General features: G+C 38.5%; 1 protein-coding gene across 3 annotated transcripts in view; it reads right to left on the reverse strand.

Annotated features, from left to right (window-relative positions):
- The window catches only part of EPM2A (EPM2A glucan phosphatase, laforin), a 345250-nt gene extending 332970 nt beyond the window's left edge, over window positions 1-12280 (reverse strand). The window contains exon 1 of one of the 3 annotated variants that reach the window (XM_024357451.3): window positions 11789-12274. In XM_024357451.3, the coding sequence (XP_024213219.1) occupies window positions 11789-12089 (301 nt within the window). In that variant the 5' untranslated portion in view covers window positions 12090-12274. Of the gene's footprint in view, window positions 1-11788 lie in introns of all 3 variants that reach the window. The other 2 variants (XM_024357452.3, XM_001161292.7) reach the window with 2 other exon arrangements.
- Window positions 12281-24892: the final 12612 nt, after the last annotated feature.

Consider the following 24892-nt stretch of genomic DNA (forward strand, 5'->3'; position numbering starts at 1 on the left):
CAAGAAAGATATAGTTTAGACTATATACATATGCATACACACAGAACACAAAAACACACAAGTATACCAAAAAAATTAGAAATAAGTTAAATAACAAAATCAAGACTTATTATTTTGCAAAAAATTTAAGAATATGCTGGACAAATACCTGCCTGCAAAATTTTTTAAAATCAGTAGAGATTTCTGTTCCTGCCAACAAAAAGAACAACTAGAAAAATTGCAAAATTCATAAAATAATTGTTTTTGAATGTTGAATAAAGGGCAGTACAGGACTATAATCCCTAAGAGAAGAAAACAAACAAGATGAATGATATAAATGCCATGGATTTCTGACTTCAGGGCATTTCCAAACCATGACATAGGGATGTGGGACTTTACTCTCACATTTGGGGAGAACAAAGTGAGAGTTAAATACCAGAGATGAGAAAGCTATGCAGACAAAGAAGTCCATAAATCTGCATAAAAGTTTCCTAGATTCTTTGGCTGCATGTCAATCTGTGGATGCATAACGTAAACTTTGACAGAGTCATACAAAGAACAAACAGCAAGAAAAGAAAAATTTCTGAAAATTGTAAGCCAGACAACTTGCAGAGCTTACACAGAACTGGGAAACATTTTAGTCTCCACCAGACAAAGTGAGGAAATCTTGGGGCACTGAATACATGAGGCATTCAGTAAAGAACCCAGAGTTCATTGCTTAATAGTGGGGCTGCACTAACCTTCCTAGAGACCTGCCTTTGTAAACCTTCAAGAGGAACCTTACATAGAACAAGCTAATCCACAAGTAACTTAACTGTCAGAAACTAATCCAAATTCTATGAAACAATGGAAATTACAATGGCCAGCATGCAAACAAAAATCAATAGATACAAAAGTTAATTTATTTCCTAGATATCAGCAAAGAACAACTGAAATTTAATTGTTTAAGGAAAACTAAATATACTATTTAAAATAGCACACCAAAAACCCTTATGTATAAATCTAACAAAACGGGAGAAATATTCTATGTTCATAAGTTTGAAAACTCAATATTGTTAAGATGCCAGTTCTTCTGAACTCGATCTATAGCTTCAACACAAAATCACAGCAAGCTATTCTGTACAAGTCAACAACTGAATCTAAAAAGTATTTGGAAAAGCATATGACCAACAAGAGCCAACACAATTTTGAAGAACAAGAACAAAGTTGGAAGATTCACACTACACTATTTCAAGATCAGTATAAACCTACAGTAATGAACAGAGTGTGATACTGGTTTCAAAAAAACCAGACATATAGAACTGAATAGAGAGCACAGAAATGGACATATGCAAATAAAGTCAGGTGGTTTCTAATAAAGACAATTTAAAAAATAATGGACAGTATTTTCAAAAAACGGTGCTGGAACAAGTGGATGTCCATATGGGGAGCAAAAAGAACCTAGCCACAGACCTTATATAAAACATAAAAATTAACAGAAAATGGCTTATAAATATATACATATGTAAAAACTTCCAAAAATAACATAGGAGAAAAACTAGATGCCCTTGGATTTGGAGAAGAGGTTTTTTATTCAATACCAAAAGCATAATCCGTGAAAGAAAAAAAAAGTTGTTGGATTTTATTAATAGTTTTGTTTTGCAATGGACACTGCTACAATAAAAAATAAGTCACACACTAAGAGAAAATATTCGCAAATCACCCATCTCTCAAAGACTTGTATCCAAAATATACACAGAACTCTTAAAAATCATGAATTTAAAAATGAAAAGATCTGAACAGACACCCAAAGAATATATACAGATGGCAAATAAGTATATGAAACAATGCTCAATATCATTTATTACAGAATTGCACATCTAAACAATGAGATACCACTATGCACCTATTAGAGTAGTTAAAATCCAAAACACTAACAACATCGACACTGATGAAAATGTGGAACAGGAACTCTCATTCTATGCCAGTGGAAATGAAAAATACTAGGCCACTCTAAAAGACGGTTTGGCAGTTTCTTACAATGCTGAGTAGTCTTATCACATGATTCAGCAAATCCACTCCTAGATATCTACCCACTGATATAAAAATTCATACCTACACAAAAATCTGCACACCACTGTTTATTCATAATCACCCAAACCTGGAAGCAATCAAGATGTCTTTCAATAGGCAAATAAACAAAATGTGGAGCATACATATAATGGAACATCATTCAGCAATAAAAAGAAATTACAGCTACAGAAAAAAACATAGATAGATATTAAATATATTGTTAAGTGACAGAAGCCAGTCTGAAAAGGCTACACACTGTACGATTCTAATTACTTGACATTGTGGAAAGGCAAAACTATGGAGATGGTAAACAGATCAGTGGTTGCCAAGGGTTTGAGGAGTGGGAAGGGTTGAATAGACACAAGACAGAGGAGTTTCTAGGGAGGTGAAACTAGTCTAAATGAGACTATCATAATGAATACATGACACTGTGCATTATCAAAATCCACAGAACTTTATATTACAAAGAATATATTTCCCATATATATACATAATTAATATAAATGTATATTTCTTTGTTTTGCCAGCTAAGAAGGCCTACAAGCAACAATATCCCAGAAGGAAGAGGCACACTCACTGCCCAGATCTTGATTTCTAATACCATTCTACAATAAAATCAAACAGAGCTCCTTGGAGAAATGTCCAATTTTAGTGTGGAGGAAGGAGACATAAAAGATGATCTCAGAGCACCTTGTAGTGCCAGAAAGTAAGGAAGTGCTCAAAAACAAACTAAAAATCACACACACAAAGATGGGGGGATGTCAAAGAGACACAAAAGAGAAGTCACTGAAAGAGTTCTCAATGGCCAAACCTGAAATAAACTGAACAAGAAAATAAAGTAGTAAGATATTTAAACCGAAGTATAAAATAATATCCGTGAATTCCTATATATATAAATAATTGAATAGGTAAATAAATGAGGGAGAAGAGACAAATCCTCCATATAAATACATTCCAGAAAATTAATGTAGATATTCTGCCCTCAAGCAGGCAGAACATAACTTCTCACTTTTTAAACGTGAGCACTGCACAGTGACTTCTTCTGAAAGACTACAGTATGGAAATTTGGGGAAAACACAACTTTTACAGCAGAGAAAACTAACAAATATGACTTCAACTACATGATCAAAGTCATCACAAACGGTAGTAAGTCATGTTAATAGTATAGATCCTTGATATGATGTAATAAGGAAGGCACTTTACTTTGATGGTCTTCCCAAAAACCCATAATCCAAGTCTAATGATGAGAAAGAAACACCAGAAAAATCCCAATTGAGCAACTTTCTGCAAAATACCTGATGAATACTATTCAAAACTTTTAAGGTCATTGCAGAAATACATAAAGTCTGAGAAACTATCACAGTCATAATAAATGTAATGTGGTCATATAGATAAGGTATTGGAAGAGAAAAAGTATGTTAAGTAAAAATAATGAAATATGAATGAAATCTGGATCCTAGTTAATAATCATGTATCAATATTGGTTCCTTAATTATCACAAGTGTCATACTAATATAAAATATTAACAACAGAGGAAACTGGGTAAGGAGTATATAGGAACACTCTGTACTGTCTTTGCAACTTTTCTGTAAATCTAAAATTATTCTGAACAGTTTATTCTTAAAAATACATGTAATATAATTTATCATACCTTAATATAATCCACAAATAAAGCTCAGCTATGGTTACTCAAAAAGGCATGGAAAGAAGTAGTCAAATACTACCAATAACTGTTAGAAAAATTAGTCAATAGAAACCACACCCAAATATGACATATATAAGGAAACGAGAAGATAAGGACGCTGGCTATATCTTCAACATGGTCACGAATTTAAAGAAAAACATAAGCTAAATGAGAACAAAAGAAAAAGATGCACAAGAATACTGAATGGAACTTCTACAGATGAGAAATACAGTATCTGAAAATAAAATTTCACTGGATGGGATTCATAGCAGATTAGACCTAGAAGAAAGCCTCAATCTTCTTATTTATATAACAGAGAAATGAATATCTGCCTTGCAGTGTTGTTGTGAGGACAAAGGGTAATTTAATTGAAAGCACCTAAGAAGTAATTAGCCCATGATAAAAAAAAAAAACTCCATCTGTTTCTGTTCTGTGCTCTATTCATTCAACCAATATTTACTGAGCAGCTACTATGTATCAACTACAATTGCAGGATATAAAAGAATGAATAAAATACACATAGTCCCTACACTCATAGAGTTTACAATCTGGTAGAAGACAAAAACCAATAAATACACAAATAAATGTTGTACATGATATTTTTGTTTTAAACTGTAGCATGCATTGTTAGCTGCCTACCTAAAATCTACTCTACTCATTCTTCTTGGTAATCACTACCCTAATTTTTTTCAGGGAAGGAATGTGCTGGCCTAAATAAAGCACTTTCCCAGTGATATGGTTTGGATTTTTGTCCCCACTCAAATCTCATCTCTGAACAGTAATCCCCAGTGTTGAAGGAGGGGCCTGGTGAGAGACGATTGAATCACGGGGGCAGACTTCCTCCTTGCTGTTCTTGTGAAAGTGCGTTCTCATGAGATCTGGTTGTTTAAAAGTGTGTAGCACTTCCCCCTTCTCTCTATTCCTCCCGCTCCAGCCATGTAGGACGTGCCTGATTCCCCTCTGCCTTCTGCCACGTTTGTAAGTTTCCTGGACCTCCCAAGCCATGCTTCCTGTACAGCCTGGAGAATCATAAGTCAATTAAGCTTCTTTTCTTTATAAATCACTCAGTCTTAGGTCATTCTTTATAGTAATGCAAGAACTGACTAATACAGAAAACTGGTTCTGGGAAGAGGTGCATTACTATAAAGATACCTGAAAATGTGGAAGCAGCTTTAGAACTGGGTGTTGGGCAGAGGTTGGGACAGTTTGGAGGACTCAGAGGAAGCAGGAGGATGAAGGAAAGTTTGGAACTTCCTGGAGACTCGTTGAATGGTTGTGACCAAGATGCTGATACTGATATGGACAGTGAAGTCCAGGCTGAGGTGGTCTCAGCTAGAGATAAGGAACTTACTGGGAACTACAGTAGTCACTCATGTTGTGCTTCAGCAAAGAGACTGGCAGCATTGTGCTCCTGCTCTAGAGATTTGTGGAAATCTGAACTTGAGAAAGATGATTTAGGGTATCTGGTGGAAGAAATTTCTAAGCAGCAAAGCATTCAAGGTGTGGTCTGGCTGCTTCTAACAGCATATGCACATATTTATGAGCAAAGAGATTATCTGAAACTGGAACTTATACTTAAAAGGGAAGCAGAGCATAAAAGCTTGGAAAATTTGCAGCCTTGCCATGTGGTAGAAAAGAAAACCCCATTTTTAGGGAGGAATTCAAGCCAGCTGTAGAAACTTGCATAAGTAAAGAGGAGTTGTATATTAACAGCTAACACAATGTAGAAAAGGCCTGGAAGGCATTTCAGAGACCTCCATAGCAGCCCCTCTCACCACAAGCCTGGAGGCCTAGGAGGGAAAAATAGTTTCACAGGCCCAGGGCCTCACTACCCTGTACAACCTCAGGACACTGCTCCCTGAATCCTAGCTTCTCCACCTCCAGCCTTGGTTAAAAGGGTCCCAAATATGTCTCAGTCCACTGCTCCAGAGGGTGCAAGCCATAATCCTTGGAAGCTTCCATGTGATGTTAAGCCAGCTGGTGCACAGAGGGCAAGAGTTTAGGCTTGGGAGCCTCCACCTAGATTTCAGAGGATATTTGGAAACACCTAGATATCCAGGCAGAAGTCTGCTGCAGCAGCAGAGCCCTCAGTGAGAACCTCTACTAAGGCAGTGCACAGGGGAAATGTTGAGTTGGAGCCCCCAAACAGAGTTCCCACTGGGGCACTGCCTACTGGAGCTATGAAAAGAAGGCCACTGTCCTCTAGACAATGGTAGATTCATCAACAGCTTGCACTGTGGGCCTGGAAAAGCCACAGACACTCAATACCAGCTCATGAAAGCAGCCATGGGGGCTGTACCCTGCAAAGCCACAGGGGCAGAGATGCCCATGGCCTTGAAAGCCCACCCCTCACATCAATGTTACCTGGGTGTGAGACATGGAGTCAAAAGAGATTATTTTGCAACTTTAAGATTTTACGGCTGCTCTGCTAGGTTTTGGACTTGTGTGGGGCCTATAACCCCTTTGTTTTGACTAACGTCTCCCTTTTGGAATGGGAGTACTTAGCCAATGTCTGTACCCCCATTGTATCTTGGAAGTAATTAAGTGGTTTTGATTTTACAGGCTCCTAGCCAAAAGGGACTTGCCTTGTCTCAGATGAGACTTTGGACTGCAAACTTCTGAGTTAATGCTGAAATAAGCTGAGACTTTGGGGGACTGTTGAGAAGGAAAGATTGTATTTTACAGTGTGAGAAGGACAGGAGATTTGGGAGGGGCCGGAGGTGGAATGATATGGTTTAGATTTGTGTCCCTGCCCAAATCTCATGTCTGAATTATAATTCCTAATGTTGGAGGAAGGGCCTGGTGGAAGGTGATTAAATCATGGGGGTGGACATCCCCCTTGCTATTCTCATGATGATAGTGAGTAGGTTCTCATGGGATCTAGTTGTTTAAAAGTGTGTAGCACTTCCCCATCTTTCTCTCTTCCTCCTGCTCCAGCCATGCAGATCGTCCCTGCTTCCCCTTCATCTTCTGCCATATTTGTTAGCTTCCTGAGGCCTCCCCAGCCATGTTTCCTGTACAGCTTGCAAAACCATGAGCCAATTAAACCTCTTCTCATTATAAATTACCCAATCTCAGGCACTTCTTTATAGCAATGCAAGAACTGACTAACACACCCAGTCTCTTCTGCAGCAGAGATAGTCAAACACAATAGTTCTGGCCAATTCTAAACATAAAACAAAGTGGGAGTGTGGAGGTATTCTGGTGAACATTTGCTTCCTAGATCATGGGGAATACCTAAGGATGACTCTTCCACTCTTCCTTCTTCTCCCTTATTCCACTAAATGCACATGTGATGAACAGAGCTGCAGCAGCCATCTTGTTGCCTTAAGGGAAAAGCCAAGAGAATACAGTGTGACACTGCACGTGACATCCAATTTAGGCATATAGTCCTGAGCTTCTTGTGGGAAAGCCTAGCTTGACAGAGTCAATTATCTTGAGAAAATAAAGCCAAGACCTGAGAAAAGCAAATCTGAGAACAAGAGAGTGAGAGCCAGAAAGCAAGTGAGGAGAGAGAGGCTGTACTCCATGCTTCTGTCAGTTTGGTTACATGAATTGATTTTTTAAAATTATTTTTAGACTGGTTCACATTCAGTTTCTGTTACTTGCAAAAGAGTCCAATCCAGCATAGTTAATGTGATTTTTAGCCTGTAATAAGTGATATAAGAAAAAGGAACAGATGTTACGAGAAAGAATCAGTAGGTAGTTAGGGAGGTCTTCTAGAAAAGCAACATGAAAGAGGAAACCTAACAAATAAACGCATGTCAGCCTGGAGAGGAGTTGAAAGAAAGGTTTCCCACCTGCCTCCTTCAACCCCTTCCCATCACCAACATGGAATAAGCATGCTCTAAACACAGTAGGGAAAGGGTTTCCTGGAAAGGACCCTAGTGTGGGTATAGGAGCTGGAGATTGGGTGAAACAAATCCTGTGATGTCTACAGACCCACACGACAGACCTAGAGGTAAAAAAAAAAAGGAAACTCCATTCAACAATAAAATATACTAAATTATCCCACCTCATGATAAAGTTCTTTTTACTTTGCCAATGATAACGATCTTAAGCCTGCTGGCTCCCCAGCCACACACCCTGAGCGGAATTTTATCCTTAACAAAATCTGCCAAATTACACAGTATTCCATGGAGTGTTCTCCCATTTAGAGGAGGTTTTCAATAAACCTAACAACTTCAACAGAAAACCAGCACAGCTACCCCTACTGATCAGCATATCCTTCATTCATAAAAATGAATGGATATCCAAGGACTACCAGATACTGGAGAAAAATCAATAGAATAAAAAAGCCATCCTGAAAAAACAATTGACTACAGAGCACATGTATGTTTATAGCAGCAAAATTGACAATTGCAAAGATATGGAACCAACCTAAGTGCCCAATGACTAATGAGAACACAGGAACACAAAACCAAACACTTCATGTTCTCACTCATAAGTGGGAGCTGAACATAGAGAACACATGGACACAGAGAGGGGAACATCACACACCAAGGCCTGTTGGTGGGTGGGGGTTGAGGGGAGGGAACTTAGAGGATGAGTCAATACGTGCAGCAAACCACCATGGCACATGTATAATACTTATGTAACAAAACTGCACATTCTGCACATATATGTCATTTTTTAGAAGAAATTTTTTTAATGAACAACAAAAAAAAGAGAAAGAAATCATAGAAAATTTCCCTGAGTTGAAGGAAACAATTCCTGGAATTTAAAGAGCCAACCAAGTGCCAAGTGATAAAACAGACTGCTAACAGGAATGGGCTTAGTTTCACATTAGAATTATCAGCCACAGCTGATAATTATCAGCTAGAAATTACTGAGGCAAAGTCTTCAAAGGAAAAATTATTTTAAGACCAGAATACTGTACCAAATGATCAATCAAGTGGGAAAGCCAAATAAAGACATTTTAGGAATTTGAGGGCTCAGATATTTTCTCTCTGATTTTACCATTTCTTGAAAATTTTCCAAAGAAATGATTAAGGTTTTTAAGAAAGAGGAAGATATACCATTTAAAACAGTGCAACTAACATAGGAGTTCGATTGTTTTCTTTAAAGTCTCAGGTTTACAGCTAAGACTTGTGTGTGTGTGTGTGTGTGTGTGTGTGTGTGTGTGTATGCCAAAGTAAGGAAGGGAGAGGAATGTGTAAGTAAGCTATTTTTCTTATCCTCTCATATAGGGGTAACTTCCTGCATAATAGGATTATAAGAATGAACTTTCTATGTAATAGAAAGTCAACAGTCAATATTTTATATAAAACTGATACATATATCAGAAACACACACACACATATATATATATCAGAAAGCCATATATTAGTGAAAAGTGAAAATTAGAACAGGAATCCTAATTCTTCAAGGAAAAAATTCTATTTCCAAGAAATAAGCAATATGCATTCATCAAGTAGTGCAATTAAGCTAGGACATTGTGAGAACTGGTTTAACTCTTCTGTTAAAAAAATTAATAACAAATTTTTAAATAAGTTGTAGAAGAACATTACAGTCCAAATATGAAGTAAAACAAATTCTAGTACCATTTTAAGTAAAATCTGAACATGATTTATAGTGAAGAAAAGAGAATTTTTCCTTGCAGTGGTACAGTTTTCATGTCACAAAATTTTATTTCCTCGTTTACGAGTCTAATTGCACTACGTGGTTTCCCAATAATCATAGTAAAAAATAATAACTAGCCCTTATTTAACATTTACCACATGTCCTCTTGTAAGTTCTTAATATATATCCTATTCTACAAAATACAGTTCATTTATTAGGCAGCTTGGTCCTTTCATTGTGAGCTGAGGTGACACGCCTCAAATCCCACACTGGTTGGTGAGCCCAGGCAATCTGGCTCCAGAATCCTTGCTCTTAAACACTTGGCTACCCTGCTTCTCATAAAGCTCTCTGTTAATTTACGATGTTTAGAATCAGTCTATTTACCTTAAACAAGAAGGCACTGTAACAATTAGAAAATAGAATATAAATTATATAAAACTTGATAATGTAAAAGTCATAATAAACCAAAGTGAGACAGGAAGAAATTGTAATATTTTTCTTATCTTCTCTTATAGGAGTAACTTCCCAGAAAGTCAACAGTCAATTTTTAATACAAAACTGAAAATAATTCCTGCTTGGATAGTAAAGAAAAATATTTATCAAAAAAACTGAAAATAATAGTAAAAAAAAATCAGCAGAGAAGACAGAGAGTGAACTTGAGCTAAATTCCTCATATTTCATAACAGGTGTGATGGTTAATTTTATGGGCATCCAGTAGGTGTCAATATCTATTGCCTAATTTTAACTTTTAAAATTATATATAACTTATATGGTAACTATTAGAAAAATTAAAAACAAAAGTTTGTGGTACCTTAAGAAATAGCAACATAAGCAAACTATTAACGGCATAGGGAGGACTATTAGAAAGGCTAAAGAACTAGGGAAAGGGAAGATGTTTGTTTCACACCATTTCCATTTTTATTACAATTATCAGATATTATTTTAAAAAATAATTCTACAATACTATGAATAATAGTAATACTCTGTAAAGAAAGGATAAACTGAAGAGGGTATCCTTCAATTCTGTCATGGTAAAATAACAGACCAATAAATGCTACCAGACCATAAGCCCAGTGAGGTAGAAAAGGAGAACAAGGATAATATATAAACACATTCCACTCTATCTTCTTTACTGATTCTTTGTTTCTACATCATTACAGGCTAAATGGCCCATTTTTTTTTTCATATAAACTTCTAAAGAGACATTCATTTCATTGACTTCAACTATTGAGCCACACCCACTCCAGTCTACAACCTTGCACATTTCCTTTAAAGAAAGGGGCTGTCTCAATTCAGACACTGTTGGCGGGAGCCGACATTAGTTATCACCCTTTTAGGGCATAATTTAGCAGTCTTTAATGAAGTGTTAAAAAAAATGACTGCATTTTGACCTAATAATTTCACTTCTTTGAATCCACTCTGCAGAAACACTCCCGAATGTTCAAAGATACCTGTAAAAGGAATTTCAATTAAGCCACTACTGTTTACGACAGAGGAAAACTGAAAAGAACCTAAATGCACATTGGTAGATGCAGAATAATTTGTTGCCATTTAAAATATACATCTACATGTAAAATACATATCTACGTGTAGTGACAGTGAAAGATGTCCCTAACATATTGTTAGCCAAGAAAAGCAAAAATTCAGAATTACTATATAATTTTTGTAAAAAAAAAAAGTATATGCATATATCACATACATAAATGTGTACAAGCAGTGTGCTTAAGATGTGTGGAGGAAACACTGTAAGTTTTCACTATGTACATTTCTTTATTATTATTTTACAACCAGCATGTATTGTTTTAGTATTTTAAGAAATCAGGTCATGTCTCAATTGTCATATATCTGGGATTTAAAAAGAAAAAAAAAATCCAAAAAGGGAAATATTCAACGTCTTTCCATTAGTTCATTCTCAATATCTATGAAAAAAATCTAAGTAGCACGTTGCTGTCTAGGATTAGCGAAAACGCTAGTTTCGTTGGTTGGGTCGTTTGGGGTTTTTTTTAGTGAATTAGAGCAGGAAAATGAGGACACAAAACCCAACTAAGGCGGAGCTGGGCTGTTGAAGCCATCAGCGGCGCGCGGCCGGGCAGCCAAGGGACCCGCGAAGAGGGGACTCGGAGGTCGAGGGGCACTCGGAGGGCGAAGGGGGCCCCGGGCGGGAGACGAAGGGCACTGGCCCGTGACGCAGGCGCGGTTGGAAAGAAGCTGAGGACTGGGTGTGCGGAAACCAGGTCAGAGGGGCAGGCAACAGAGTGGGCGGAAAGGCGGCCGGGAGCGCTATACGGGTCTAGGGAATCAGTAGGAAGCCGGAGGCGCGGCTGGCGGCGACAGCGTGGCCGGCAGAGCAGGGTCAGCCCAGGTCGCCCGGGGAGTGCGCAGGGACGCGGGCAAAATGCCCGGGACGCGCGCCACCGGGGCCTGCGGGGCCTGCCCGAGGCCGAGGCCCCGGTTGGGGGTGCGGGCCGGAGCTCCCGCTCTGCGCCGGGGGCAGGCGTCTGCTGGCAATACCTTCCCAGGAGAGCTCTCCTCCCGGCTCCCGCTTCAGGAACTTGTACCAGAACGTGTCCACGCGGCCCGGCTCCGCCCCGTCCTGCGCCGCCTCCTCGGCCGCCAGCTCCACCTCCCCGAGCCACAGGCCCGGCTCCTGCAGCGCCAGGGCCCCGGCGCCCGCCGCGGTGCCTGCCGGCCTCAGGCGGACGGCACCGCGCGGCTCCCAACGCCCCAGCTCGGGCCGCGACCCCACCACCAGCAGCTCCGGCCGGGCGCCGGCCACGGCGGGCGGCACCACCACCCCAAAGCGGAAGCGCATGGCGGGCGGCGGCGGCGCGAATACCCGGGCCCGGAGTCCCCGCGGCCGGCAGGCGCGGCCCGAGCACCAGGCGGCCGCAGCGATTGGGCGGTGGTGTGGGAGCCCCGGGCACCGGGGAGAACACGTGCTGTTCTGCGCCTTCTTTGGGATGCATCACGCGGCTCCCGAGCCCAAACTTCGTCCAGGCCGGCGGGAAGGGGTCAGCGGAGCCACCAGCTGCCTCTTTGTGCCCCGCAACCCCGCGGGCGGTTGATTTCCACCTGTGGGCGCTGGGGACACGCGACCGGAAGAAATGGAAGAGAAAACGGGGTTCGGGGAGGGAGGTAAACTTCTAAGCCAGGCGATCGTCCAGTTCTCTCTCCAAGAGACTGGAAATTAACTTTATGAGGATCATAAGGAAGGGAATGACCTCTAGACAGCCGCCTTCTAATTGTGAAACGGGGGAGGATCTTGGACCCGGTCTCTGGAGCGCTCCCTATCTTAACCAAGTCACTTACTCTAGCAGGTCTCAGGTTCTTTGTCTGTAAAATGAGGGTGTAAAATAATGATCTTTCTAGACCCTACGAGCTCTGAAGGATCTCTGATTGGTGGAGATCACCCAAGACCCGGAGCTGATGCAAAACATTACCTACCATTCCCTTGTCTGAAAAGCCACATCAACTTTCTTTTTTCAAAAACTATATTTTTAGTATGTGTAAAGTAAGTTTGGAGTAAATACTTTCAAGTCCTTTTCAAGGTCAAAACAAAAACTAATTCTGTGACTACAAATGTATGCTTTTTTTTTTTTTTTTGAGACAGAGTCTCGCTCTGTCCAAATGTATGCATTTTTTAATGGAGTAAATTAAAAAAAAACCTTTGTTTAAAATTTACTTTCAGCAAAAGTCAGCATTATTTTTTCAACTTAAAACTTTTTTGGGTTTTAAGTTGAAACAGGTTTTTTAGCTGTCTGGCCCAAATCCAAAATACGTATATCTTGGTGGGGAACTTCAATTTGTCTCTGCCATAAGACAAACGAATGTCCTGATACTTTCTGATTCTTTAACAAAATTATCCTTGTATTCTTAGGTTTATATATTCACTAACATTTAACATAACACAAATCTGTTACGTGAATTAAAGACACACAAAGGCATTTTTACCAGTGTTTGGAAGTTTGTGAATAGTAAAGGGGAACAGGCCAAAATTTCATGCGTTGAGGATATAAGTAAAACAGAAAGTGCAAAAATGTAAACTACACAAACTCAATCTCTTGTGGAACAATTAGAAAACTAATAATACATTTTACTCTTGAATGTTGATATTCCACTCGAAGTTTGGCTGGTTGCTAAGCTTAAGGATAAACACTATGAAAAATGTGAAGACAGAAGGGCTGGCCAAACACAGCTGATTCGGCAGCAAATCACACATTAAATCACAGTGGCATGTGAGTCGGTTTATTCAAATTGCTGTTAAAAGATATTCTTAGAGTAAGTTTAGGAAAATAAGAGTCATTTGGCGATGCAGAGAGGATTTTGTCTACAGTGGAATCCAGACTCCGGTGAAAGTTCTCATTCCTTCAGGACCTGGGAGCTAACAGCTCCGGACTTTCTTGTGCTCCACTGTGCTGCCTATGTTGTGTGCTTCCCAAATGGCATTATTCCCACCAGCTCTTCCAGAGTGAGTTCTGCCCATTCTGTAGATGAAACAGTAGCGGAAAAATTAAACAATATCTTTGCTCAACGGACATTGTTTCCTTTACTCTTCTCTCATCATAAAGAAGTTGAAATAATTTTAACCATTGGAAGAAGTAACCCTCTTAAGCCCCTAAACAAAATATGTAATAGCTTATTTTATGGCAAGGATTTAAATAAGGTATAAATTGGATAGCTGCACTGTGTAGTAAGTAAAATGCAACTGGAAAGGAGAACAAGACCAAAATAGGGCTTAAGGGACATATATCAAGGCCTTGATCATATTTTGACGGTCAGTCATTTGGATGTATAAGTATTAACCATGATAATATCCATTGAGCCTATATTATGGGCCAGGCACATGGTTTTTGTACTCATATTATCTTATTTAAGTCTCTCACCAATCCTATAAGGTAACTACAATTGTTACCCCCATTTTTAGATGTGAGGATACTCCAGCACAAAAGGGTCCAATGAACAGCCCACAGCAAGGAAGGGGCAGAGCCAGGGGCTAAAAGGCGTGCATTCAGCTTATAGATATAGATACAGATATAAATTCTGATAAGGAAAATCTGTTTCAGAATGCATATAAATTCTAGCATATTTAAATGTTATTCTCTGTCAGCTCTTAATTTAAAAAAATTAAATTCCTATCATTATTTCTTGTGACTAACTTCATCCTTAGGAATTAAAGAACAGATGAATCATGAGTGGCAGTCTAAACGGATCAATGACTCTGTAAAGACTCATATATCTTAGCATTTGGAGAGGATTTGGCTGCAGGTTCTTGGAAATTATAATTTGTATGCCTTTTTATACCTATGTGTTGGCAATAGAAACAGATTTAAGAAGCCAAGGTGAAGAATTTTACCAGTTTTTAAGTTGTGTTAGTTTTAGATCTTTTTCCTTGTTGGGTCCTCCATATGAGATTTCTTTTTACATTTCGAAGAATCATGGTATTTATTAAAAGGGATTATTTATGAAATCCATTTGAGGTCAGATTCTTGATGCTATGGGGACAAGCTAAATTTAGAGCAAGAATCAGTCCAGTAGAGTAACATAATTCTGATAATAATTTTTAAAAGACCAAAACAATTTGTTGTCATTGAATTTCATTTTTATAATGCTATCTTATATATAACTATAAACTTTCCTGAGGAATGGGTGATAAATTCAAACATAGAGTTTCAAGATCCAATTCAAATGTAAATTCTTTTGAAGCCCCCTCAGGGAAAGCTATTAGTTTGATCTTGGGAGATTTATGTTTTCTGAAGCAATCTTTCACTAGTCAGTGAGTTATCATAAATCTTTCCTTGTAGTATTTTATATGTGTATACACATTCACTGATGTAAACCATATTTTATCCACATAGTTCAGGGACTGTTATAAGTATTAGTTTATTACTCAACAAAACATATCTAAAAGTTAAATGTGTCACATATACTATGCAATTTTGTAGCAATAAAAAAAAATCCCTTTCAGACAGAGTTTGAATACAGCTTAAAAACTTTTGCATGTTACAGCTAACTTTTTTCTGGATTGAAAAAGTATGGCTTAGGCTACCTCATAAGTTGGGGTTCCCATGGGTTAGAAACCCCTTTGGGAATCTAGAACAATAGAAGGATATAAACTAAACTAAGGCTTTGCCCCAAAATCCCACTACATTCCTCAACTGTTGTAAAAATTCATGTCTTTTTTTGATACATACAAAAATCTCGTCTCCTGTCGATTCCAATAATTCCAGTTCCCATCCATACCACCGTAGAGAAGTTTTGCATCTTCAGTGCATCACCACCGGCCTGTTTTGTCATTCTTCTTTCTTTACAATTTACATTATTAAAATATTAATTTTTAGGAATGCTCCAAGCATGAAATTACAATGAAGCGTATGCCCTTTCAGAAGACATTGACCTGCCCTTTCCATCACACACCTCCATCATTGTAAAATCTACATCTCCTCCCCTTCACTTCTCCTTTGAAAACCTCTACTCAACAGGTCATTCAAGCCTGGGTTTTCCTAGGCAATGACCTAAAATGACTTTGCCTGGGGAAAGTAGAGTGCCAAGCCAGGTGGCTGGACCTCAAGGTTAGAGACACTGGTTTAGAGCTTCCTTCAGCTGTAAAAAGATCCTCCTAGGTGTGAATAACTTGAATGGCAGGCTGGTTAATACCCTTCCCAAACAGAGTGGAGAGCATGATAACTCAACCCTTAGGAATAAAAGAATGGTGGCTGGAAGGGAAGATTTGAAACTCCCAAAGGAACTTTCAAAGACTTTGAGAAAAAGGAAAGAGGCTAGCTGAAAGCAGAGCTTACTCATTTATACTTAAATAGAGAATGGAGACTGTTGGCAGGGCAAACCTGATAAGTACTTTTTAAAAAAAATTATTCTACTTTAAGTTCTGGGATACACGTGCAGAACTTGCAGGTTTGTTACATAGGTATACACCTGCCATAGTGGTTTGCTGCACCCATCAACCCGTCATCTACATTACATATTTCTCCTAATGCTATCCGTCCTCTAGTCCCCACCCCCCGATAGGCCCTGGTGTGTGATGTTCCTCCTTGTGTCCATGTGTTCTCATTGTTCAGCTCCCACTTATGAGTGAGAACATGTAGTGTTTGGTTTTCTGTTCCTGTGTTAGTTTGCTGAGAATGATGGTTTCCAGCTTCATCCATATCTCTGCAAAGGACATGAACTCATCCTTTTTTATGGCTGCATAGTATTCCATGGTGTATACGTGTCACATTTTCTTTATCCAGTCTATCACTGATGGGCATTTGGGTTGGCTCCAAGTCTTTGCTGCTGTGAATGGTGCTGCAATAAACATACGTGTGTATGTGTCTTTATAGTAGAATGATGTAAAATCCTGTGGGTATATACCCAGTAATGGGATTGCTGGGTCAGAGGGTGTTTCTGGTTCTAGATCCTTAAGGAATCACCACACTGTCTTCCATAATAGTTGAACTAATTTACATTCCCACCAACAGTGTAAAAACATTCCTATTTCTTCACATCATCTCCAGCATCTGTTGTTTCCTGACTTTTTCATGATCGCCATTCTAACTGGCATGAGATGGCATCTCATTGTGGTTTTGATTTGCATTTCTCTAATGACCAGTGATGACAAGCTTTCTTCATATGTTTGTTGGCAGCATAAATGTCTTCTTTTGAGAAGTGTCTGTTCATATCCTTCACCCACTTTTTGATGGGGTTGTTTGTTTTTTTCTTGTAAATTTGTTTAAGTTCCTCATAGATTCTGGATATTAGCCCTTTGTCAGATGGATAGATTGCAAAAACTTTCTCTCATTCTGTAGGTTGCCTGTTTACTATGACAATAGTTTCTTTTGCTGTGCAGAAGCTCTTTAGTTTAAATATATCCCATTTCTCAATTTTGGCTTTCATTGCCATTGCTTTTGGTGTTTTAGTCATGAAGTCTTTGCCCATGCCAATGTCCTGAATAGTATTGCCAAGGTTTTCTTCTAGGGTTTTTATGGTTTTAGGTCTTACATTTAAGTCTTTAATCCATCTTGAGTTAATTTTCATATAAGGTGTAAGGAAGGGGTCCAGTTTCAGTTTTCTGCATATGGCTAGCCAGTTTTCCCAGCACCATTTATTAAATAGGGAATCCTTTCCCCATTTCTTGTTTTTTTGGCAGGTTTGTCAAAAATCAGGTGGTTATAGATGTGTGGCATTATTTCTGAGGCCTCTGTTCTGTTCCATTGGTCTATATATCTGTTTTGGTACTAGTACCATGCTGTTTTGGTTACTGTAGCCTTGTAGTATAGTTTGAAGTTAGGTAGTGTGATGCCTCCAGCTTTGTTCTTTTTGCTTAGGATTTTCTTGGATATACAGGCTCTTTTTTGGTTCCATGTGTAATTTAAAGTAGTTTTTTCTAATTCTGTGAAGGAAGTCAATGGTAGCTTGATGGGGATAGCATTGAATCTATAAATTACTTTGGACAGTATGGCCATTTTCACGATATTGATTCTTCCTATCCATGAGCATGGAATGTTTCCCCATTTGTTTGTGTCCTCTCTGATTTCCTTGAGCAGTGGTTTGTAGTTCTCCTTGAAAGGTCCTTCACATCCCTTGTAAGTTGTATTCCTGGGTATTTTATTCTCTTTGTAGCAATTGTGAAAAGGAGTTCACTCATGATTTGGCTCTCTGTTTGTCTATTATTGGTGTATAGGAATGCTTGTGATTTTTGCACTTTGATTTTGTATCCTGAGACTTTGCTGAAGTTGCCTATCACCTTAAGGAGATTATGGGCTGAGACAATGGGGTTTTCTAAATATACCATCATATCATCTGCAAGCAGAGACAATTTGATTTCCTCTCTTCCTAATTGAATACCCTTTATTTCTTTCTCTTATCTGATTGGCCTGCCAGAACTTCCAGTACTATGTTGAATAGGAGTGGTGAGAGAGGGCATCCTTGTCTTGTGCTGGTTTTCAAAGGGAATGCTTCCAGCTTTCGCCCATTCAGTATTATATTGGCTGTGTGTGTGTCATAAGTAGCCCTTCTTATTTTGATATATACATTCCATCAATAAATAGTTTATTGAGAGTTTTTAGCATGAAGCGGTGTTGAATTTTGTTGAAGGCCTTTTCTGCATCTATTGAGATAATTGTGTGGTTTTAGTCATTGGTTCTGTTTATGTGATGAATTACATTTATTGATTTGCATATGTTGAACCAGCCTTGCATCCCAGGGATGAAGCTGACTTGATCATGAGCATGGTAGATAAGCTTTTTAATGTGCTGCTGGATTCTGTTTGCCAGTATTTTATTGAGGATTTTCACATCGATATTCATTCAGGGATATTGGCAGACACCAAGCTGGCTATAGGAATTTTTTTTTTCTTATCCCAGTGGTGCCTGGAATGCCAGTGAGACACAACTGTTCACTCCCCTGGAAAGGGGGTTGAAGCCAGGGAGCCAAGTGTTCTAGCTTAGTGGATGCCACCCCTACGGAGCCCAGCAAGTTAAGATTCACTGGCTTGAAATTCTCGCTGCCAGCACAGCAGCGAAGTCAGCACAGCCTGAAGTCAACCTGGGATGCTTGAACTTGGTGGGGAGAGGGGCGTCTGCCATTACTGAGGCTTCAGTAGGCAGTTTTCCCCTCATAGTGTAAAAAACTGCCACCGGGAGGTTCAAACTGGGCAGAGCCCACCACAGCTCAGCAAAGCCACTGTAGCCAGACTGCCTCTCTAGATCCCTCCTCTCTGGGCAAGGCACCTCTGAAAGAAAAGCAGCAGCCCCAGTCAGAGACTGATAGATAAAACTCCCATCTCACTGAGACAGAGCACCTGGGGGAAGGAGCACCTGTGGGCACAGCTTCAGCAGACTTAAACGTTCCTGCTTGAGGTCTCTGAAGAGAGCAGCGGATCTCCCAGCACAGCACTCAAGCTCTGCTGAGGGACAGACTGCCTCCTCAAGTCGGTCCCTGACCCCCATGCCTCCTGACTGGGAGACACCTCCCAGCAGGGGTCGACAGACACCTCATACAGGAGAGCTCCGGCTGGCATCTGGCGGGTGCCCCTCTGGGACAAAGCTTCCAGAGGAAGGAACAGGCAGCAATCTTTGCTCTTGTGCAGCCTCCACTAGTGATACCCAGGCAAACAGGGTCTGGAGTGGACCTTCAGCAAACTCCAGCAGACCTGCAGCAGAGGGGCCTGACTGTTAGAAGGAAGACTAACAGAAGGGAATAGCATCAACATCAACAAAAAGGTTGTTCACACAGAAACCTCATCTGAAGGTCACCAACATGAAAGACCAAAGGTAGATAAATCCACGGAGATGAGGAAAAACCAGTGCAAAAATTCTGAAAATTCCAAAAACCAGAATGCCTCTCTTCCTCCAAAGGATCACAGCTCCTCACCAGCAAGGAAACAAAACTGGATGGAGAATGAGTTTGATGAATTGACAGAAGTAGGCTTCAGAAGGCGGGTAATAACAAACTTTTCTGAGCTAAAGGAGCATGTTCTAACCCAATGCGAGGAAGCTAAGAACCTTGAAAAAAGGTTATGAGAATTGCTAACTAGAATAACCAGTTTAGAGAAGAATATAAATTACCTGATGGTGCTGAAAAAGACTAGTACTTTTTAAGAACTTGAACCCTCTGTAATTCACTCTGTGCTTATTTTTCCTAACCACTATATGTGTGTTATATTAAAAGTATTTTCAACATAAAACTGGGCTGCAGGCAGAAGGTAAGTTTGAAACATTCTTTTACTTCACCATCAGCTGGAAGAAGAAGAGAGCCCAGAGAGGAAGATAAGAGTTGGTAGTAACTGGAAATGGGAAGTCTTCGGTGAAACCCTATTGACCTTCAGTGTGAGAGAAAGGATACACCAGAAGTTGAGTAATGACCCTGGGCTTCCCCTAAACTCTAGTTCTTACTAGAAATTTGTGGATTCCCTGGAAATGCAAAAATAGTGTAGAGGGAGGTAGCGTACCCATATTTAACTAGTGGACACAGCTATTTACTCAGATATATACACTTGTCCAAGCATGCACTAGAACCTAAGTAAAGTATAATTTTCTAAAATGACTCTCATGTATGTAAATTAATGAGAGAACCAGCAGGATGGTAAAGCTGATTCAAAGAGAATTTTAAATACAATGTATGTAGGCACTGAAAGAATGCTAGACAATTACTAGGTTAGATACAAAATTGATTAACTTCCTACTGGGCAATTAAACTGTAACATTTGGATATATCTTTTTTACCAGATAGGAATCCCTTGCACCTTTAACAGATAAACACCTACAAGATTTCATACATAACTTTGGGGGTTGGCCTCAATCAATAGTAAATAATAAAATACACCAAGGCACAAATAATCTTATAAAGAATAACATAACTCTGCAGTGACCCCAATGGAGTACTCCAGCATGCAGGACATGCAGTCAACCTGGCACTTTAAGGCTAAAGCTCAGATACTTTTTAAACAATATGTAATAATACTAGTAACTTTCCATTTATTGAGCTTTTATCTACTAAGTGCTAGGCACTGGGCTATCTTACCTACTTTATCTCATTTAATCCTCTCAACATTTCTCTATGTGAGAAGGTTGGGTCTGATCTCACATAACAAAGGGCTTGCAACCAGAATTTGGGACAGGCAAAAAACAAGAAAGGAATGAAGGTAGAAGGAAGCTGTATTCCAAGTCAGGTACCTGCATCAACAAAAGCAGAGGCAGGAAATTTTAAAGTATGTAATTTTAGAGTAAAAACAAAAGAATACAGATCTCTAAAATTGTTACTCCAATTTAATTATATGCAAACATACATTTTGGCTTACTCAAATACATTTTAGACTAATTAGGTACTTTACATGTTTCACATAACACTATTTGTTACAAAGACAATAGGTAAAAAGACAAAGATGTTATAGTAGTTCTATGAAGAAGAACTGGAAAAGAAAAGAAGTAAATATGTCTTGGATGTTTAATGTCCAAAGAGATAATATCAAACTTATTAAAATCAAGAGATGAACCATTTCATACACCTCACTTTAATATGAAAACATGAGTTCCATTATACTATTTCACAACCACAGAAATCAGCACATTGTAAATTGTTATAATCTGTTTGCTGTTACCTTCAGGAGTGAGTATGTGAGTACATGCACCCACATGCTTGCCAGGCAAACAATTTCAATCATTGCAAGACTAATACGTATTTAATAATCTCATTCAGTCATCAAATCTTTTCAGTATTAGGTTAGATACATGAGACTGTTTTTTATAAGTAAATATCTTTGGGAAACAGCAACATTCTTTTTAGAAATTGTGATTTATTATTACTCTGAGGAAAGGATTGATTTCGCAGAATCTTTTATTTCTGGCAAATGTCCAGCTCTAACTGCACTGTAGTGACTACATTGCAGGGGCACTAAATTCACCTGAAAAAAAAGTTCTGTGGTTTAATTAAGTTTGCATGTCCAAGTTGGAGTAGCAATCGATTCTATGATTTAATTTTGAAATTCTTCCATAAAATAAATGGAAGCATAATTGATTTCACCAGATTAATGGTTATTAATATTTAGTCAATATAATTAGGTGTACCTGGGCTAGAAAATTCAAAGAAAAATCTATTGTATTAAGAACTGCAGATTTTAAAGAGCACAAAGAACCTCTGTGCTCGAGCCTCTTTGATGTACAAGAAAACTGAGGCTGTTTTATAAGTTGATCAGTTTGTTTTCATCTATAAATTTGAATTCCTAAAATATGAAGGATTGTCGGAGAGAGATGTTTACCCAGTCTCTTCATCCTTACTCCTTTCTTTGAAAGACTATGAGTTACCCTCAAGTGTCCATGATACATGCACCAGAAATACACAATCCATGACTGAGAAGAATAATTCGATTCAAGAAAAGATGTCAGTGATATTTTGGTTTTGCGAACAATATAATCATAGAGCTTTTTCAGAATATTCTCTACCACTCTAAAAGCAATGGTTGCATGCACAATCAGTATTTTTAACCCCATTCTCCTCCTTGGGATATTCCAAGGAGTAACATCGTCCTGGGATACTGTTGAAGAGCAGTCTTAAAACTTTTAGAAGCAGGAGAATTTATTATGCTACCTTCTTTCCAAGTCACCCCTGTCCGAAAATGGAAGAGCATCTTTGGCATTTTTCACCAAAGTAAAAATCATGGTCCATGTGCTCAGTAGGTAGGTCATCCTCAGTACATGTTTTTTTACCTTCTAGGTGGACAACGGCCACTCTAGGGATCCAGTGGTAGGTAGGGATTGATCTTGAAGCTGCCCTTTACCTATTTGCCCTTTACCTACTCACCCTTTACCTATCATTTATCCTTCACCTGTTTACCAGGGGAGAGCCAGCACATACCCACTCACTTGAAAGGAATCTCTCCTCCCAACTTCCAAAGAGCAAATCATTCCCCACCCCATATTCTCTTTCTCTGTATGCCAAGCAGCTTTTTTGAAAAAGGCTGAAACACTAGGTGTATCAGTCAGGATTAAGTTATATTTTGGCAACAAATGTCCCCAAAAAATCCATGATTTAACAATCACAAGAGTTTTATGTCTCAATCATATCACATGCCCATCTTGGGCTGGCTGTATCTCTGCCTTATATCATATTCACTCCAGGGCCGTGGTGGATAAAATAGAAGCCTCTAGCTAGAATTTTGTGGGTCATTGAGACAGAGGAAAAAGAAAAAAAAAAGATGGCTCTTAAAGATTTTGCTTTGAAGTGATGCAAGGCAATTACACTCATATTTCATCGTTAGAGCAAGTCACATGGCCAAGTTGTTATTCAATTATTCAGGAAAATATAAAGCTATTCCTGAAAAGGGCAGCAAATATTTGTGAATTGTAATACCATCATCCACATCAGGGAGCAAAAACAGTAGGAGGCAGTTTCAGATTCACAAGAAGTATTACAAAAGGGATCTACCTTTCTTAAGGAGAAAGTGGGGGAAGGGGCTGAACATACATGTTGGTGACCAGAAAAATGCTAAATGTAGAGTGGTGAGATGTACCTTTTTAAAAGCATACAATTTACTAACCAGCCTTAGACTTATAGTAGATGAATAAATAGAAAAATAGATGGATAAATAGCTAGGTAGATAATGGAGGAATAAATGGATAGATAGATGATAGAGAGTAGAGATAGATGATAGGTAGGTAGGTAGATAGAGATAAACACTCAAACACTCATACAAATTTAAACATAAAATATAAAACTCTACATGTTATTTTAGATTAAAGTTGTTCATTTAATTTTTTAACTAAATTCACAGGCATTATGCTCTTAAGTTCATACTTTTAAAACAGAAGTTTTGATATAAATGTTATTTTATTATCTACTTGAGTTGAACATGTAAATATAGAGTTTTCTATAATTTTGGAATAACGTTTTGCATTTCTCTGGAATCTACTTAGCTGCAAATTTACAATAAGATTTTTATAATGCTACTTTTTTTTACAGTGTTTGTATTTCCACTTTGAATCATTGTTTTCTTTTCATCTTGAGTGATGCCGTTCAGTTACTTGATTTGACGTGGGTATAGACTCTCCTAAATTTCAGAAATGTAAGTTAATTTATCTAAACTTTTGTCCAATTTTATCCTTTGAAAACTCTGGCTAAATTCTCATCTTCTAGAGAACATAGAATTTTAACATTTTTATGTTTGTGAAATATACACAAAAATGAAAGTAGGAATCTTAATAATTCAGTTTCTCTTCTCTGTGGCCACTGGATTACTTGTAAGTCCCTGGAGACAATGAGAGGTGAGATAATAGTAATTCATTTAGCTCTAGTATAAAGATAGTGATAGAAGGGAAAAGTTTGTTTCCTCTATTCCTTCAGAAAACGCACAGAACTATTTCATTGTGATTAATTGTGGTGAGGCACAAATGTGAAAGCCAAACAATCTGGTCCTAATTTTTCTTTAAAGCAATACATCTGTCTACACACATAGAAAAACAAATAATAAATGAATTCAGCAAATTTGTAGGATACAAACTAAATCCTATTTCAAATATACTAAAAATAGTCTAACCAAAGTGTAGGACTTGTACACTAAAAACAACAAAACAGTAGTTGAAATATTACTGAAAAAAATGAAGAAATCTAAATAAATGAAAAGATATCCCATGTTCATGGAACAGAAAATTTAATAAGATTTGAGCAGTACACCTGAAATTATTTGACAGATTTAACACAAAACTCCAACTGCCTATTTTGCAGAAATGAGCAACCAGATCTTAAAATGCATCTGGAAATTCAAGGGTCCCAGAGTAGCCAAAATCATCTTGAAAAAGAAGAACAAAGTTGCAGGGCATATATCTCCCAATTTCAAAACTTAATACAAAGTTACAGCAATCAAGATAGTGTGATACTGGCATAAAGATAGACAAATGGACCAATAGAATAGAATTGAGAGTCCAAAAATCAATCCATACAGTTATGGTTAATTGAGTTTTGACAAAGTTGCAAAGATCATTCTGTGGGGAAATAGTGCTTTAACTGCTTCAACTGGATGAGTCAATGCATGGTGCGGGGACAACTGGATATCCATGTGCAAACTAATAAATTTGGATCCCTACTTCATATCATACACAAAATTTAACTCAAAATAGTTCAGAGACCTAA

Source organism: Pan troglodytes, chromosome 5, assembly GCF_028858775.2.
Source record: "Pan troglodytes isolate AG18354 chromosome 5, NHGRI_mPanTro3-v2.0_pri, whole genome shotgun sequence".
NCBI classification, from domain to species: domain Eukaryota; kingdom Metazoa; phylum Chordata; class Mammalia; order Primates; family Hominidae; genus Pan; species Pan troglodytes.